Consider the following 19,588-nt stretch of genomic DNA (forward strand, 5'->3'; position numbering starts at 1 on the left):
TTACTAAAGGGGCTCCTGATACAAACTGTAAATTTCAAAGAATTTTTCATCAAAACTGGTCAAACCATCTCCTTATATTTACTGATGCCTCTAAAATATCCCCCGATAGCTGTGTCGGATCAGCCTGTTAGATTCCCAAATTCAAAATTATCCTTCAATTCAAATCCCCTCCTGAAACATCCCTTTTTTTTCGGTGAAGCGATTGCAATTCTGGAAGCCATCCTATTTGCCCACTCTCATGACCTAAGACAGACTGTTATTCTGACAGACTCTTTGAGTTATCTGTTGGCAATTAGGGAAAATCCATTTCGTATTAGGCGGAATTTTTTTATCATCCTTAAGATCAGGGAGGCTTTGTTCTCCAGTCACCAAAAATGCGCACAAGCCATTCTGGTATAAGCGGTAATGAAGGCACAGACTCGTTCGCTAGAGCTGCTATAACAACTGGCTCTCTAGATCATTTTAAAAATTCAACTTAGGATTTGTGTGCTCTAGCGAAAACTCATCTGGATAAATCCTGGAACTTTGTTTGGGAAGTTTCATCAAAATCTAAAGGTAGATTTTACGCATCTCTGCAACCAGACATTCCAAGGCGACCTTGGTTTTCTCTTCACAGGCAAGCTAATCGTTGGATCACCACAACTATCGACAGGAGTCGACAGGACTACGCCTTGGATATGCATGTACTCCCATACATCTATGGAAAATTAGAGTTAGAGATCACTCTTTGTGTGAGTGTGACCTAGACGAAGGTTCCCTACCTCATATATTGTTCTCTTGCCCCAAACTCCTCTATCCCGTATATGACGTTCTCCCTCCTAAAGTTCCTCGCCCTATTAATGTTGAATGTTTGTTAATGTTTGTGTTTAGTCCATTTTGTAAATTTCTCTGTAAATATATTGAATGTAATAAGATTAAGCTGTAAATAGTTTTGATTGTTCTTCTTTGTTTAAATAGCAATTATTTTTTATCTAATTATTATTATTGTGTTGTTTTAGGTTGTGGGTTTTTAATTCCGTCTACTAATATTATGCCTTCAAAATTAAATTGAGCCTGTAATCTCGACCGCACCGATCAATCTCTAACGTGTCTTCTCCATCGCACGTGACATTGGCGAAATAATCTGTACCTTTTAGGCACAAATAAAAGCCAGAAAAAAAATCATTTAAAAAAGGATTAAGACTTATATAACGGAAATAACTATTTCAAGTGTTGTTTATAGGCTAGTGTTATTTGCTTAATAGGTATTTGTTTAGTTAAATGAATTTAAAGAATATGAATGCTTCTATTTACTATAGTTTGAAATAAACAATGACTCCAAAAGTAATTATATTATTTAGTGGTAAAAGGAAGTGCGGTAAGGACTTTTTAACAGATCATTTAAAAACTAGGTAAGAGATTTTCTTACTTAAACCGAACCTCATTGGATTTAGTTCATGAATAACTTAATATTATAGGTTATTCTTATAAAAGAAATATAATTAATTTGCAGATTTGGTGATGAGTGTGAGATTATAAAAATTTCACAACCAATAAAAAGTCACTGGGCTAAGGAGAAGTGCTTAAATTTAGACGAGCTATTGAGTGATGGTGAATACAAGGAACAATACAGACTAGATATGATCAAATGGAGCGATGAGATGAGGGAACACGATTATGGATGTTTCTGTAAAGCAGCTTGTCAAAATGGTAAATAAATGTATTTGTGTTTATTGAAATTTATTCTTTAGTAGATTATTGATAAGTCAATGTATATTAAACTAACATTTTCAAAAGATATCTAAGTTAAATATCCCAAGTAATTATAAACATTCTTTGATTATATATATATACCTTATGTTTTTAGTTTGTATTAATTTATTCTAAACAGAAACGTTTTTTTTTTATTTTAAGCAACAGACAAACCCATATGGATTGTCAGTGATATTCGAAGGCAAACCGACATACAGTGGTTTAAGGAAAATTATGGGCATTTAATAAAGACAATAAGATTGAAAGCAGATGAAGAAACAAGAAAAGAGAGAGGATTTAAGTTTAAGAGTGGGGTGGACGATGTTGTCTCGGAGTGTGGTTTGGATGATTACAGTGAATGGGATCTTATTATTGATAATGGTAAAAATAGAAAGACTTTAGATAAACAGTTGAGTAGTGTTATGGCATTAATAAATAGCTTATGATCAGGGCTTCTTTATAAAGCAGATAAGATAAGTTTTGATACTCCTTAGTACAGGGTTAGTGGTGGTAGTATTGTTATTGCTAAGTAAATAATAAATAACCTTGTAATTGTAATTTAAATGAAAAGATTAAAAAGTTTTTGTTATTTTTTTCACAAGTTGTTTATGATGTAGGTTTAATACTACTACAAAATAATAATCATTGATTAATAATAAGACCTTTTTTCAGCCCAGTGCCTAAAGGCAGTCAATTTATTTATGACTTATTTCATGTGATTGTATCATTTTCTTTCTTTGACTGTTAAAAATAGTGTTTATATTTATTGTTTGTTTTACACTAGTGTCAATAGCAACACACATTGTAGTGAATTGTATTTAAATTGTAAGTGACTGTCAATGTAGTTTTATTTGAATTGTAATAAACTAGACCTAAAGAACTTGCTATTGAAAAAATTGGACTGTGATTATGTATGTGTAGTAGATTATATTAATTATGATTATTAGTTATGTATTTTGATACACTTTACATGATCAGAATTCTTCAATGTTCAAATTATCAGATTATATCCATTTTGTTTTATTGTATTAATTAATTTATTAAAAGTTTATAAGATTTTACTTTATTCCATATTTATTACTGATACTATAAGACTTTTGTTGTTGTATTTGGTAATAAATAAATATGTGTAAAGCAATGTTTTGCCATTTGTAACAACAAAAGTATTTAATCATTCAAACTAAGTTTTAATTTCTAGTTTTTATAGTTTTTTTAAATCACATAAACTCTCCTTTACAAACACAATAATTTAAAAATAATTGTTGTATTTCAACGAGTTCATATTCATAAATGTAAGTTAATACTTGGTTATTGCAATGTAATTAAATATTTTAAATTTAAATTTTCTCAAAATTGGTATCAAAATTTAAATAAATCTAAAGAGTAAAACACTATGTAAAATAATTCTATACAATGAATTGTCTTGAAATAATTCTGACTCATTGATTAGTGGTCTCCATTTGTATGCTTCATAAATAACATTGTATTGGCCAATAACATAAATTGATAATGCATTTAATGTCTTATATGAACAGAGCATATATCTTATAATAGACATACATTGCAAGTCAGTAAAATTGTATGAAAACCAAGCATGCCAGGCCCAAATGAAATACCTGGACCTGGACGAACTTAAGCTCCTTAATGCTACTGCGTACTTGATAGACTTGAAATGTGGGAGATGCAGATTCGCTTTGTCGACGTACATGCATTGTTAAAGTGCAATCCATAACATCGTACGGGGTAATCATATTGGTAGATGCACCCATAAAGATGACATCAATAATGACTGTGTATGACGCTGAGTCAAGGGAACTTCAGATGGAGGTGCTTACACAAATGTATAGATTTCTTCTGGGCGGACACGCACGCTAATTTAACGAATGATTAGGGCTCGTTGTTCTACCCTCAATCAGCTTTTATACGAACATAGAAGAAGAATCTGGGGTTTATCTTCACATAAAATCAATTTTATTTGGTCTTTTTATTAATGGTAGTGATTTATAAAAAGAACAAATAATTTTGGAACCAAGTGAGAATCTTGAGAAACATTGGTTTGTGAGGTAAGATATCTTTTACAGATTGGATCTTTTTTAAAAAACATTTCAAAGCAAGACAAATTACTACGAAATAAAGAAAATATTATGATATTTCCACAAAAGAACTAAAGCCTTTATCAAACGCATTACTGGGGTCTTATCTTATACTAGCTGTGCCCGCGACTTCGTTCGCGTAGTTGTCGGAAACACTATCATGATTATCGTTTGATTGCTCACGTTGGTTTTTGTTATTATAATCGACAATAAGATTTAATAATATGTTTTACAGTACTTCAGCGTAGATTATATTTTTAGTTTTATTTTCTTGTGGTAGAAGAACATACTGATTTTGCCCGCAACCCGATCTTGACAACGCGACATATAGTTGGCCGTGTGAAAAGCAGTCTTGACGTAAATCGATTCCTACGTGTTTAAATGTTTGGCCCTGTGATTTATTAATGGTTACGGCAAAAGATAACTTAATGGGAAATTGAATTCTTTTAAAATTAAAAGGTAAATCATTTGGAATCATTGGGATGCGAGGTATAAGCACTGTTTGACCAACTGCCGGATCAGTCAAAACTGTTGCAACGATCACGTTATTGCGAAGGAATTTTACTTGAAGGCGGGTCCCGTTACATAAATTTGGTGGTTTAAGATTTCTGAGTAAAATTATCGCAGCACCTATTTTTAACTTCAGGGAATGTGGTGGAAGGCCGCTCGGGTTTAAAGAATTGAGAAACTCTTGTGGGTAATGGACAACATCTTCTTGATCCATTACATTATCAATAGATGTGTAGGTAGTTATATCGCCTGGAAGTTTGGTTAAAATTAGGTCGTTAATTTCGTCAACGCTACTATTTCTCGCCGCCAATATTGCCCTTTGACACATCCATTGGTAATCTTTATTTTCTATTTCGACGATATTAGGGTAAACTTTTGATATTAAATCCTCTATGCTAGTCACTTTTTCTCCTAAATCGCGATCAATTTCAATTTTATTTTCAGAATGAGGTACTTTTCCATCTCCTATTAAAAGTAACTTTGAAGGAAAATTTGTACTTCCTCCTCCCAAATGTGCTCTCATATTCGTAGATAGTTTTAAGGTATGGACAAATTTCCATAACGGTGAACTTTTAAGGCAAGACCTTACAATGTCTGCTCTAGGTCCTCTTAAAATTACCGGTAAAGTTTGTCTAAATAAATTACCAACATCTGTGTTTTTATTGCTAATTGTTATACGGTCAATTATGACAACCCTTTTCTTAAACATAAAAGAAATATTGTACAATAGTGTACGATTGCGAATATTTTTTTGTTAACAATTCGATGCAGGTGTATCGGCATCTGGATGTAAGACAAAAGAAAAAGTCAATTGTAAATAAATAAATCACAAACAAAATTCATACTCTGCCAAAACAAACAAAACGTTCAACAGGAAATGTAATAGTAAATCTGAATGACTTTTCTTTGTCTTGGATTAGGAGAAAAGTTCATGAATTGTAATACCTGACGGTAGACATGTTTGCTTAAACACTCAATTTTGATTCCAATTTTCTGTCATTATATAGGACTACTATGTACGTATAGGGTTTAAAAAAATATCAAGAAGAAGTGTATTTATCGATAGACCAGATTTACAAATTTGGAGTATATCATATATTTACAAACCTACCTTGGCTGACACCGCCTCCAAAAATAACAATAATTTTAACTATAATATATTATCGTAATAACTTTGCTGACTTTTAAATAGTCTAAATATTTTTAATTTCATTTTACATAGTATAAATCTAAAAAATATTGTGATCATTGTTTGTTATTCATAGGTTTGTGTTAAGTTAGATTTAAAGTGGGTAGGTACATACTTATCTCCTTGCGTGGAAACACAGAATGTACCTACATATTGGTAAGTAGAATAAGTTACTTGATTATTAAGTTGTAGAATAATAAGCAATTATTTTTTACTTTTTAGAGCATATTACTTTTTTTCTCTTTTGAAGTCGGTTTTTTTTTTGTAAAAATTTTTGTTTCTAAAAGATTCGGCCGAGTATCGCTAACGTGCTCCTTAGAATTGTTCCGTTCCCTTCCGTACCGTTACTTTGTCAAGGATCCTATGCTCAGAACCTTACCAAACTTTCACCATAGTACCCTTGAAGTATATCCTTTATAATAAAAAAAGAATCATTAAAATTGGTTGGCACAATTTTGAGTTATTCACCTATTTATCGCGCACATACATAATGCACATTTAAGACTTATATCGTTTTCATAGGGATACCATCATCGTAACAGGATAAAATTAAAATGGTGCCCCACGGGAAGCACTACCTTTCAAACAAAAAAAAATTATCAAAATCCAGTGAAAAGTTATGAGGTAACAAACATATAAAAAAAAAATACAGACGAATTGATAACCTCCTCCTTTTTTGAAGACGGTTGAAAACAAATAATATTAACTTAAACGTAATAAGATAAACAAACCGAACAATAAGAAATTTAGATTGTTTCTCCTTTGGTGTTATTATTGCATAAGGTGATTATAGTACAACCGTGTTGAATATGCTTGAACGTAATAGAAATTACTTGAAATATTGAACCACTAATTTATTTGTGTAGTCATTTTAAACGATATTCACCTATTTGCTTATTTGTTTATTATATAATTTATTTTCTCAGTGATGATTAATCTGCATCGGTGAAAGTATCGCTCGCCATTTTGAACTTTTTTACGTGTGTAATGTAATTTTTATACCTTATTTATACCGTGAAACGTTTGAATTGTTTACTTGGAAAGTACGAAGGAATGTTCATAGAAAATTTATCTTATATCGTAAGTTAAAACTACAGCAGATTATGATTTAAATGTAATCGATTTTAAACGATAAAAAATAATGAGCAAATAAGCTGATAACAAAACCTAATTTTGATAAATAATTTAACTATTAAGAATGTTAATTTTTTTAAGTCGTTATGTGCATTGCTACTTCGCAGAACTACACCGCGGGTGAGAGTGGCGAGCGCGGCGGCGGGGCTGACCCGCCTCCCCCTCAGCCGCCGCCGCGCCCCGCCTGCTAGCACACTCTTAACAAATAGACATATAGTGTCACGGACTTTTTTTTTATTATTAAAAGAGGAATATATCTTTTATACACATTTTTTGAGTAACTTAAAACGTTTATCCTGCGCACGCATCGAAAGTCCATAAATGTGAATAATTTTCCCCGTTTTTGCAACATTTCTCACTGTCGCTGCGCTCCTATTGGTCGCAGCGTAATGTTATATAGCCTAAAGCCTTCCTCTATAAATGGACTATTCAACAAAAAAAGAATTTTTCAAATCGGACCAGTAGTTCCTGAGATTAGCGCGTTTAAACAAACAAACAAACAAACAAACTCTTCCGCTTTATATATTAGTATAGATTAATTAAGTTTCTAATTACTGACTGCACTCTGAAATCCATGTTAATCCGCACTGATAGGGTTTATTGTATGAACTGTAATTATTGAACAGAATAATTAATAGTGTCCAATCCAAGGTCGATGCTATCATACGATTCGATTACTTTCTGAAGCTGAACCAGAAGGTTAAGAAATAAGTTGAAGATTGATTCAAAGTGAATAAAATTTTTTTTTTTAGTAAAAATAACGTGAGATATTTAATAAAATAAACATATGTTAGAAATATAACAATTACTAAAAGACCTTAACGAGGTATTAAGTGATTTAAATCACTTCGTTAAGGTAGTATTTTTGATAGTAGATGACCAAGTTAACTTCTCACAGTCAACAGAAATAATGTCAATTATAATATATTTGTATGATAAAATAGTAATAATATATATATATTATAATAAATTTTTTCGTCAAATAAATGCCTATGTACTTATTTAAAACATTCGGTTTGGTGATTTTTTTGGCCAAAAGTTGCTGAGACCGAAGCCAATAGTTCGTTCAGACACTAAAAAAACCACCGTCCCATTTCACTTTTAAGCCAAATTTATAAGCTGTTTTCGAGGGTAATTAAAAACCATCTTGCTTAAAAATTCGTTGACTTTCAACCCTGTGAATGGCCTGGGTTTCTAAAAGGCTTCAGTACTGTAGACCGTACACACACACTTAGGCAAATAATACAGAAGAACGAGGAATAAAGTCAGCCTCTATGCTTAGCGTTTGTGGACAAAAAAAAGCCTTCGATACCGTTGAAACATGGGCTGTTCTAGGATCCATGGAGAGATGCCTAATTGACTGTGGGTATGTCCAGGTGATGAAGTGTTTGTGAGATGCTGCAATAATGATCGCCCATGCTCAAGATTAGAGCACAAGACCAATCCAATTGCATATGCGGGGTAAGACAGGGGGATGTTATCTCACCGAAAGTCTTTCCCGATGCATTGGAGGACGTGTTCAAGACTCAAGTGGAACGAGACTCGTAGGTCTCGAGTTGGACAAGACCACATTATGATCAACCAACATATATCTCAGAAAACATTGGCGGTAAACAGCTCTTCATCAGAAATACACAACTTTTAGTTGTTACATTTGGAGGTTACGTCATATTTTTGAATCGTCGCTTAAGACCAGGGTCTTTAATCAGTGTGTCCTTGTAATGACATACGGCGCCGAAACGTGGATGCTCTCCGTAGGACTGGTCTGCAAATTCTAAGGTCGCTCAGCGAGCAATGGAACACGCGATGCTTGGGGTTTCCTAAATGAGGACATTCGGGAATCCTAAATGAGGACATTCGCCAAATAACTAAAGCCACTGAAGTGGAAGTGGGCTGGCCATGTGTCCAAGCGCCTTGATTACCGAGGAAGCCGACACGTGTTAGAGTGGAAACACGCTTAGGCAAAAGCAAACGTAGCGTAGGACGCCTAGTGTATATGGATGATTTAAAAAAGGTGCTAGGTGCGGGATGGATGCGGGCTACCCAAGATCGGGATGGTTGGCGTTCTATGGGGGAGGCTTTCGTCAAGAATTGGACGACACAAAGTTGAGTAGAAAAAAATATTGAAAAAATTTACATGGTCTGTAGTTAAAATAGACCGTTACAGTTCGTTATTATTAGATAGCACCGATCGCCTTAACAAATATATTTTTTTAAAAAGTCTATAAGTAGTGTTTCGCAATACATGCACGGTTTAGAAACTTCACAATTAATTAATGTTTTCTTTAGTTCGATGTACAATCAATTTTAAATTTCCACTTATCTCGAGGGTTACTGTGAAGCCGATCCGATTTCTAAAAAATGTAATCAGATCGAGGTTTATTTCTTCATCATCCACTTGTAGATAAAAACGTTCTGATATCTAAGGGTGGTTGAATTTTGTCAATTTAGCAGATATTTTCAGGTGATTTCACCGTAGTTACATTATATGTAATTTTAACGACTAAATCCAAGATTTTAAGGAAGCGGAAACCGGAACGTCATTAAAATGATCACAGAATTAGCGTTATGTAAAAAGTTGTAAAGGTCATACGGTCTCATCATGTTTTACTTGTTCTAGTAGTGAATATTGAACAGTTATTAGTTTAGCGTTATTTAACTCTTTAAATTTTCTACTATATTTGAAAAAAGAAAATGAAAGTTACATTTGCATTGTATTTTTCTTCCTTTCTCGTGTAAATATTTTAATTTCGAGCTCATACAAACTTGCCTTCAAACGAGGACGACATATTTATTATTAATAATACCCTGGCAATACCTCATCCCCTGCCACCGCGAAACTTTTTAATTCTGTTCTCGGGCAGTTATTCTTATTGTCAGGTTAAGCAACACGGAAATAGCCAACAGGATACAATGTCAGAATCTTCAATTAAAACAAATACCTACAATCTTACCTATATGTCTTTGCTAAATCAGACCTATGTTCTCGTAAATAATTTATTTCCTTGTTACATTCTTGGCAGTGGAATATATTGAAAATACGATGAGGTCTTCCACTAATTATTCCAGTGATTTATTCCGATTTATCTCGATGAATTATTTTTCCTTCGTAATAAGGATGATTAGGTTCGTAAATTGAGAATCTTAAATGTTTCGTATAGCTTGTTTCAAAGCCGAGGTGGCATCTTAACTGATAATTTCGGGTTCAAATCTAGGTAAGCACAGTTGAATTTTCATGTGCTTAATTTGTTTACGTCCCCCAACTTGCATTGCAGCAGCGTATTGGAATAAGTTCCAAATCTTCTCCTCGAAAAGGAGAGAACGCCTTAGCTCAGCAGCGGGACATTAACAGGCTGTTAATAGAGCTTTTTATAACGCCTTAAGATTTTTTATATTTTTTCCATTTAAATAACGCAAAACAAATCAGGTGGTCGTTAAATAGAAAGTATATAATATATGTATATGGTCACACATGCTATTACTTTTTTATGCCTTTTATATGAAAATGAAGAAAATTAGCCCATTAATGCTCTTAAAGAGAAGATTTGGACCTTACTTAACCACATTGCTCCAATGCGGGTTGTTGGATACATAATATATATTAGCACTAGAAATTTAGCAGTAATAGAAATATGTGAGTATCCTCATGATATTTTTCTTCACCGCAGAGCACGAGATAAATTAAGAACACAAATAAAGCACACGAAAATTCAACAGTTTTGCTCGAATATGAACAAGCTATCACCGGTTAAGACATGTTCTAGCCTTTGGATGAGCTCGTCTCTCCATTTATATATTAATTTTAAATCTACCGAGTCATTTGTCTCTAAATTTATTACGTTACCAATTTAATTGGAAGTTCTTGAAATAATTTAACTGAAGGCATGAGTAATCAGTATCAAGTTTTACATAGCGTTAAATTTGTATGTACATACTCAAACATTAACTGCACTTAATCTTATTGTTTCTTTCCTGCTTTGAATGAGGTAAATGAAATAATTCGCTATAAACTGTGGGTAAGTAAATTAAAGCATTTTAGCTATTGTCAGTTTCAGTGAGAATGTGTAACTATACTTAGTTAAAAGTATAATATGCAGTCTATTATATTTATATTCTTAATATTTCTTAAATTAAACGAGAACGTTATTAGATACCTTCGTTGTTTTAAGACAAGATGCCGGAAATGGCCAAATTTATAAAAAATTAAAACGATAACTCAAAATGAAATTGAAATATTTATTAAATATATAATATATTTTCTTATTTTATTACATTACGTTACATTTGAAAACTTAAATATTAATGTTTTATTATCTACCGGTCATATATAGTAATTAATATTTGCAAAAATTAAAATAAAACCATATACAGTTTTGGATAGAGATAGTTAGTATAGCTATTGTACTTCTACCGACTGCGGTTATACCGGTCATTCTCAATTGAGACTAGCCAACTGCGCAGGAAATATTAAAGTAGGTATAATCTATTCCAATGGGAATAGGAAAGAACCAAAACAAACCGTACTTTTCAATATCACAAGTGTTTTGTTGATAATACCGCTTTATGATTTACTACAAACAGTTCTTGATTAATATATCTTCACTTTTAATATAACAATATTTCACTTAACTACGTAAATCTACTTAAATTTGACTTCCAAAGTAACGAATACATTTTTGCCGACATTCAAAACGCCATTGTTCGATGAACGAACTATTAAAATGGAGGCCTCACTGAGCATGTTCGCTAAACGAATGGAGAATGAATAAATTTATATAGATAAAAAATATATTATTTTAGTTTTAACATACAGTTTAGATTTTTTTTTTAAATATATATTTATTTAATAGGTTATAATATGGATTATAATATAATATAGAAAGTTAGATAATGTTCGATAAAAATGTTATTATTTTATATAGACAACAATTTGAAAGAATTAATTCATTTTAAAGAAATAAAAAATCTTAAAATATAGATCAGTTTTATGCAAAGCAACACTTAATTTATAGTTTTGAAAATAATACAATTCGGAATTATCAAAAGTTTTTATCTTACGACCTGGCTTTTTGTAACCGATTTAGTATTTCCGACATTTTGCTTTTGCCTACTGACTTGATTAACCATCAACACGGGCTACGCTGATTGAACATTACTTTTTCGGTTTCGGAAGATTAAGATAAGATGTTATTTTTAATTACATTTTGTTTTTTTTTCAAAAAATTTAATGCTAAGAAATGTATTTCAAGGTCAAAGTCGTTTTAGATATAAGATAAAGTAAGAGTTTCTTTGAAAGGTATATAAAATTTTATTTATTCAAAACCTTAGTATTATACAATAAGTCATATGTCTTGAAATTGCCACTTCATTATTGAAACATATAATGTTTCATTTTATTAATGAGGGAATAAAAATCTATTCATATAAATGAAATTGTGAGTGTGTTTCTTTGACTTATCACTGAAAATAACTACCTCTTTATAAGTTATTAAGGCTATTTGCGAAATACCACGATCCACATCAAAACTAACGACCTAATTTTTTTTTAAGCCTAAAAATGGTGCTATCTAAAAATTTTAATATGTACCTTTCCTGCAATTTATATAAAATTTATTTAAACAATTCAATCAATAATTTTCTCCTCACTAGTGTAACTAAAATGTCATGTCAATTCAAGTTCAAAGTTGTTTATTTACCTTCTTTCCTATTCCCATTGGAATAGAGTATACATAAGTACGTACGTAAACGCAGGTGCATTTTCTTTTACCTCTTATAATCCGATGGGACGTCATTCCGACGTGTTCGGAAAGACTTCAAACATACATACCAATGCTTTAAGTGCTTTTGAGGCACGGAAGAATACAGTGACAACTTTCAAATTCCGTTCTATTGATAGTTCAACTTTCAAACTTAGGCTTCCATTGACGAACCCATAAACTTCATCGAAGTTCAGGATTACTTTCGAATTAGTATTTTTGATAATTATGCAAACTTTTTAGATTAAAATAAATAAAAATCTAGAGTGTCCATTAATCATTAAAAAAAAAACAAGACGTTTCTAGATCGGTTCGGAAAGTAGATGTTACCGAGAAGAACCGACAAGAAACTCAGTACTATCTACCATTTTAATTACAGAGTAAAATACAATTACATTTTTATATATCCTGTCTAGAAATCATAAATATTAAGTCCACGCTTTTTTATCTTTAATATAATCTTGTATTAAGTAATATGCTTTCTTTATCAATGATTTTTTGGCATGATCTTCAAATTTTAGAAAGGCTTAGTTAAAAATGGCTGAGGTATCTTATTATAGAAATAAATACCGCGCCCCAAGAAGGATATATTAACTTTGCGAAGTCGGTAACTAGGTTTTGTTAGTTTACCTCACGTCCGCGTGTCTATACAATGATTGTGTTACCTTTCGAAAAGATCTATATTATTGTGAATATACATAATATTGTTGTAAACATATTGAGAAGCAACTGTAAGTATACCCACTTTATAAAAAAATCCCGAAGGGAGTCTCGGGCTCCAAGGTTGTAAATAGTCCGTACAGCTCTATTTTACAGTATGAAAACAGTCTCAATAACCGCAGCGTTACCCCAAAGCAAAATACCATAAGACATAATATTATGGAAGTAACCTTTATACTATACTGTAGTATACTAATTGAGCAGTATAAGCATCAGTTAGTTATTTAACTTTTCTAATCGCGTATACTGCGGAGCTGAGTCTCTCAGTCAGGGACAGAAACACTGTAGTGTCGGTTACATTTAGATCACTATTGTTTAAAGTTAATTTGAAATTTCCCATTTCTCGTATTAGATAAGGCAAATAGGAAGCATTTTGTCTTTTTAGCATTTAGTAAAAAAAATGATCAAAATCCTTGTGGAAGCGTAAAATTTTAGTTCAGATCCAGAAGAATTTATTCCATTAAAATACACCTGATGATCATCAGGTGTATTTTGATTAGGCAATGAGATCACGTCCTTTACGAAAGCATTTCGTGCTCTACACAATAAAATGCTTTGGATAAATAACAGAACACGCCAATCGCATTCTAAGATTTTTCCCATGCATCGTCTATATGCCTTAGTAGTGCCATTCCAGCATCAGTTGTGGAGCGACCCCCTAGTAAAACCGAATTGTTCACTGAAAAATTGTGTTTATACCAAAGTGAATCAGAAGTTTTTTTAACAATTTTTCAAAAATATTTCGACTGATGTATGGAAAAAGGCCTATAATATACGGAGCGATATCATAAATAATATTATTGATTAGGTGGACGGAAAGACCCGTAGGTCATTAATTCTTTTAACGTTTACACTTTTAAACACCTTTATAATATCTAATGCAGTAGCTCGTTATAATGAACATTCAATGCTACAGTTGTAAAAATAATTTGTTACTAATTTATTGGCTTCTAAAGTAGATAACTTTAAATGGAAAGATATTTCGGTGGGTATTTTATCGAAATAAGTTTCAAAAGCATTTGCCACTTCCAAATCCAAAAGTACAAATCAATTTCCAAAGGTTAATTCCATAGATAATAAAATATTTGTAGGTTTACAGCAAACACTCTTAATTACATCCCAAGTAGCCTTGAATTTATAATCTGAATGATTTTATATCTTTAAATAAATAAATAAAATAGATTTAGCATAAATAGAAACGAATTTAAAAGTTTTCGATTATCGTGTAACAAAGGCAGTCCTGATTCCACTGCTCTCATTATATAATTTACATTGATTACTACTCTCATAAATGCCAATAGTTGCCCAATCGCTAAACTTCAATTTTACATTTCTACAATAATTTTTAATTTTAAACTTATTTCAAATTAATTTAATACTAATTTAAAGGATACGGTATAAAGTTTATCTGGATCCTGTGTTGTTAATTCTTAGTAAGGTTTTGTAGACCTCACAATGTCCTTTAAACAATTAACTTTTTTAACTGTTATAGGTCTACATATAATTTTCCTCATCTTAATCCAAATCAAATCAAATCAAAAATCTTTATTCAATATAGAAGTGTTTACACTTGCTTATTGATTGTCAAAAATCTACCACCGGTTCGGAATTTAGCACCTCGGACCTGAGAAGAACCGGCGAAAGAAACTCAGCGGGATATTTTTTTTTTTTTCCATTTTGCATGTACAATAATAATTATATTTTAGTTATTTGAAACAGCCTGGAGGCGATCATTTCATTCCCAAGGTGTGCAGTCAACTAAAAAGTCATTAGTGTTGTAATATCCTTTAGCACACAAACGCTCTTTAACGATTCTTTTGAATTTTATAATTGAATAATTTTGAACGTTTTCTGGGATCCTGTTGTAAAAACGTATACATTGCCCCAAAAAAGAGTTACTAACCCTGTGTAATCGGGTACTTGGAGTAACAAGTTTATTCTTGTTCCTAGTGTTAATAGAATGTACGTCACAATTTCTGGGAAAATCGTTTATGTTTTTGCGTACATACATAACATTATCAAAAACAAATTGAGAAGCGACAGTCATTATTTTAATTTCTTTAAATTTATCTCTTAACGAATCTTTTGGGCCCAGGTTATAAATTGCACGAATAGCCCTCTTCTGCAGTACAAAAATAGTATTAATGTCAGCTGCATTACCCCAGAGTAGGATGCCATACGACATTATACTGTGGAAATAACTGAAGTACACAAGGCGAGCCGTATCCACATCAGTCAAAAGTCTAATTTTTTTTACCGCATAGGCTGCAGAGCTGAGTCTATTCGCCAACTTATTTATATGGGGGCCCCATTGGAGCTAAGAGTCTATTGTCATACCAAGGAACTCTGTTGATTCTAAAACATCTAATGCTTCCCCGTTTTAGCGTACACTCGTTTTGACACATCTTACATTGGGAGTAGTGAATTTAATACATTTAGTCTTTTTACCATTTAACATTAAATTATTAACACTAAACCAATTTACTATTTCAGAGAGAGTATTGTTCACATCGTCATATATTGAAAGACGTCTTTTTATTTTAAAAATTAAAGAAGTATCATCAGCAAACAATACTATCTCGAGTTTATCACCTAGGAGCATGTTTGGGACAGTTTAAAAATAATGCTGTAATTGTGTAAAATCCTGTGCCTACAACAGTGGCAGCACTGAGAACAACAGTTTCACAAGAATGGAACAATATTAATAAAATATGAATACCGTTTATTAGCCTTAATCAGATCCATGCGGAACCGAATAGAGTCTGTAATTAGGGCACGTGGAGGCAATGCACTTTATCAAAAGAAAAAAACCTGTTCCACTACTTTTTTTAATTGTAAAAATCAATTTGTCAATAAACCAAATAAAGCTATATTTTAATAACTTTTATCGTTTTTGTTCAAAAAAATTAAATTGTGTGGTCCTTTCCAGTATACACACATACACCTAAGGCTATGATACTATGCTGTTATGAAGTTAACGAATCAAATTATAGGTTTCAATTTAAATTTGTATAAAAAGTTTGAATGCTTGGTTAAAATGTTTTATTTCAAAGGCATCTTGGACAGTATTAATATATGTAGTTAATTCATTAATGGAGTGCTAAATAGTCAAATTATTTTTGTAAAATATCGTGTGAATTATATGTGATCTTATAAGATCTCTACTCTACACCCTTTTTTAATGTAAGGTGTCTAACCCCTTCGCTATTAAAATAGATGTGGGATTTTATGGTAGTTTTTATTCAGTTGTCTAATTAATTAATAATTAGGTCGCCAACTTTTAGCGTTTAACAAACGTCCATATTATGTAAAACAAGCTACTGTTAATAGGACACTAACGTAATAATTCATAAACAACGAAATTTGTGATATGTCTAGGTATTGCTTCTAATAAGTGTATCAACTGCATCTATAACATAATTTCAACGACATCTCATTTCATATTGTTATATTTTAAAAGGTTAGCTTAGGTTATTGATGATTGAAGGATCGAACATAAAACTTCCTTATTATTGTCATCAAATATATATAGACCTTTCATTGACCATTAACTGAAAGCTGTTATTTGAGGACTGAAGGTTTAACATGAATGGGGGAACCGGATTCTATTGGATTCCTAGTTACTAAAACTGCAATGGCCCTCTTCGGCAAAATTGGCAAAAATATGACACGCAAGGCTCCCATGCACGTGCACATGCCGTGACTCTGGGCCGTGCATCCACGGCCCAGAGTCACGGCATGTGACTCTCGGCCTATCTAAAGGCTTATATTCAAAAAAAATTTGCTGATTCCTTTCTCATTTTTTGAATGTTGCCCATTTTATTTTTGTAAAAAATAAGTCCTTATTATACATATTATATATTCAAAAAAGGCAAACGGTGTTCGCGGGACATTATTGTGAAGCAACAACAGCGAATAAAAAATCATAATCGACTATCAATTGGTGGTAGGGCTTTGTGCAAGCCAGTCTGGATTGGTACCACCCACTCATCAGATATTCTACCGCCAAACAACACTACTCAGTATTGTTGTGTTCCGGTTTGAAGGGTAAGTGAGCCAGTGTAACTACAGGCACAAGGGACATAACATTTTAGTTCCCAAGTTGGGGTCGCATTGGCGATGTAAGGAATGGTTAATATTTCTTACTTTATAATCTGAGCCTGGAACCCGTCTATATTGGATTGGTTTATTTCACTCAAACACACTCAAAGAAATATCCTCAAAATCGATTCAGTGTCACACACATGTGCAGATGAATTATATTAATAGAGTCAAATATCAGTCAATTATGGTCAATTAAGATCAACTATGAACACAATATGAAATACAATAATTACACATAAATTAACCTTGAATTTAATTACCTACATGTAACTCTTTTTTATAACGATATACTTCTAAATACCTTTTAAAATCGCGCTCGATATATTTTTTCATTATTTATTATAACTTAAATTGGAATGACTTTAAAGTTTCCTAAAGGTTTTACAAAGTTTTGAGCCAAAAACAAAAATAGTAACCGATTATTAGTAAAAGTAAATATAATTAGACAATATTCGTTTAATTTTAATTTCATCAAAATAAAAAAAAGGTAAAAGTTAAACTAGTGCAATCATTTTAAATATAAAAGGTTACGTAAAAAGTTAAGATGTCGAGTTAGGCCTTGATTTATATAAAGGCTTTAGAGATAAAAAGTCTCCGCGTTGAACAGTAACCTTCGTTCTATAGACTTTTTTTACTTCATGCTAAGATGAGCTTTCCCTGAACCTTCAGCGTCTATACTGTAATGTCAATTGCGGGTAGTGGTCGGTATGCGAGGACGGGCGTTGCGGTGCGGTAGGCGCCATCGGGCGGGCGGGCGCCATGCACCTAGGAACTTTTAGTATCGTTCCGAAAACTACCGCTTTTGCGGATAGAGGGAGACGGAGCTAGCGTACATCGTTCCTCAATCTTCTTTCAACTGTGGAGTCGGTTGTATGTGACGATCGCAGCGACCGATACGGATTCGCAGAACCGCGGTGAGCGAGGTCGCCTACCTACGGCACGTCCTCGTATTCATAGGTCTACGGGTGGAGGGTATCGATGCGGTTGCGCGCGCACGCTCCCGCGTCCCTCGCGTTCGATTTTCCCGTCCGGGCGACGGTGGCGGCGCGTTGCATAACCGTGCGACGGCACTCCGCGCGCGATCCCGCTCCGAGCGCCCGCCGCGAGCGCGTCACACGCGCAAACACGCGCAACGTCGCGCCCTTTACGTAACGCGCGACCATCGCGCGCGATCCCGCGACCCATCAACGATCGCCTGAAAGGATAAGGTTTGGAGTGATACACAATAAGTGTGCTTCGTTTTGGCTTTCAACGCTTCTGGCTTTATATTTGGAGGAGACGGAGCGGCGGGCCGACGGTGGGCCGGTAGGTGTCGCAGTGCGCGCTCTTCTTTGTTCGGGCGCGTGGTGACGGTGGTGGCGGTGGCGGTGGTGGCGTCGCGTGCTGAATAATTGACGCGGAGGCTGGCCGGTGGCCGCTATCGACCCCGCTCGCGTGACTCGAGCGTATTACCCGCGGCAAGGACGCCGCGCTGGCTGCGGCACTGCTCCGCGCCGCTGCCGCCGCCGTCATCGCCGTCCGCCTCGCACGCTCTTCTCGACACTATTATGTTTTATGTTATCGATTCCTATTGTCATATTTGCATTATTACTTATATTAGCTCTTTACTTTTATTCAACTATTTCAGGTAAGATTCTATATATTTTACAAATTTTGTCTTTATAGCATGTAGTCTTTATATTTATATAATAAACGATTACTGCTCAAAAAAAACACTAGACCATATATGCTTATAGTCAAAATATAATACTGTAGCTGTTGTAACGAACCCTCAGGTTCTAAGTCACTTTGTTCACACAAAAATGTCTACTACGATGAAAGAGGTCAATATTATTCCAAGGTGACTTATTTTTATAGTTACATAAAAGCTAGGGTTATGATAAGATAAGTCTAGTGTCAATTACATAATTGAAAGTTTCAACGGTAAATGAATGAGTTAATACTAAACTTAACAAGTAATTTAGTTTACATTAGGCTATTTCATTAATGATCTTGTAGGTATTGATGAACAATCAGTTACTTAACTTTTTCGTAGTACTCGTAGCAAGTTCGTAGCGGCTCAGTACCATGTAATATTTTTTTGTATACTTCAATATATATTGAACTATTACAACAATTAGCAAGATTCCCAGATGGTGACAAGTAATTAATTTATTTTTGCTTAAAAACTTTTTATTTTAGCTCATAATACAAAAGGCTATTGCGCAGGTATGTCGCAAAGCAATCGCTGGGTTTGTTTCATTTAATGGCATGCTATTATTCAACCTTACGACATCGTGTAATTATATCAGAATCATTTAAGCCTGTAAGTTCATGATTTTTTATATTCGTTATTTTAATTATGAATCAAA

General features: G+C 33.2%; 2 protein-coding genes across 2 annotated transcripts in view; both read left to right on the plus strand.

Annotated features, from left to right (window-relative positions):
* Positions 1–1,230: 1,230 nt before the first annotated feature.
* LOC113398733 (phosphomevalonate kinase) lies at positions 1,231–2,712 on the plus strand. Its single transcript, XM_026637620.2, has 3 exons — positions 1,231–1,391; positions 1,493–1,689; positions 1,894–2,712. The coding sequence occupies exons 1-3, from the start codon at positions 1,312–1,314 to the stop codon at positions 2,175–2,177; spliced, it is 561 nt and encodes a 186-aa protein (XP_026493405.2). The 5' UTR covers positions 1,231–1,311; the 3' UTR covers positions 2,178–2,712.
* A 15,587-nt stretch (positions 2,713–18,299) lies between these two features.
* Para (paralytic) overlaps positions 18,300–19,588 on the plus strand; it is a 71,410-nt gene continuing 70,121 nt past the window's right edge. The window contains 1 exon segment of the mRNA XM_064216856.1: positions 18,300–18,445. The gene's annotated coding sequence lies outside the window, so the exon portion shown is untranslated.

The sequence above is a fragment of the Vanessa tameamea genome, chromosome 14 (genome assembly GCF_037043105.1).
Source record: "Vanessa tameamea isolate UH-Manoa-2023 chromosome 14, ilVanTame1 primary haplotype, whole genome shotgun sequence".
In the NCBI taxonomy this organism is placed as follows: domain Eukaryota; kingdom Metazoa; phylum Arthropoda; class Insecta; order Lepidoptera; family Nymphalidae; genus Vanessa; species Vanessa tameamea.

Excerpts from the sequence above, each read along its gene's own strand:
- LOC113398733 (XM_026637620.2), top strand. The coding sequence starts at position 1,312 with ATGACTCCAAAAGTAATTATATTATTTAGTGGTAAAAGGAAGTGCGGT. Across the intron at positions 1,392-1,492 it reads ACAGATCATTTAAAAACTAG|ATTTGGTGATGAGTGTGAGA; the intron begins GTAAGAGATTTT and ends ATTAATTTGCAG. Across the intron at positions 1,690-1,893 it reads TAAAGCAGCTTGTCAAAATG|CAACAGACAAACCCATATGG; the intron begins GTAAATAAATGT and ends TTTTATTTTAAG.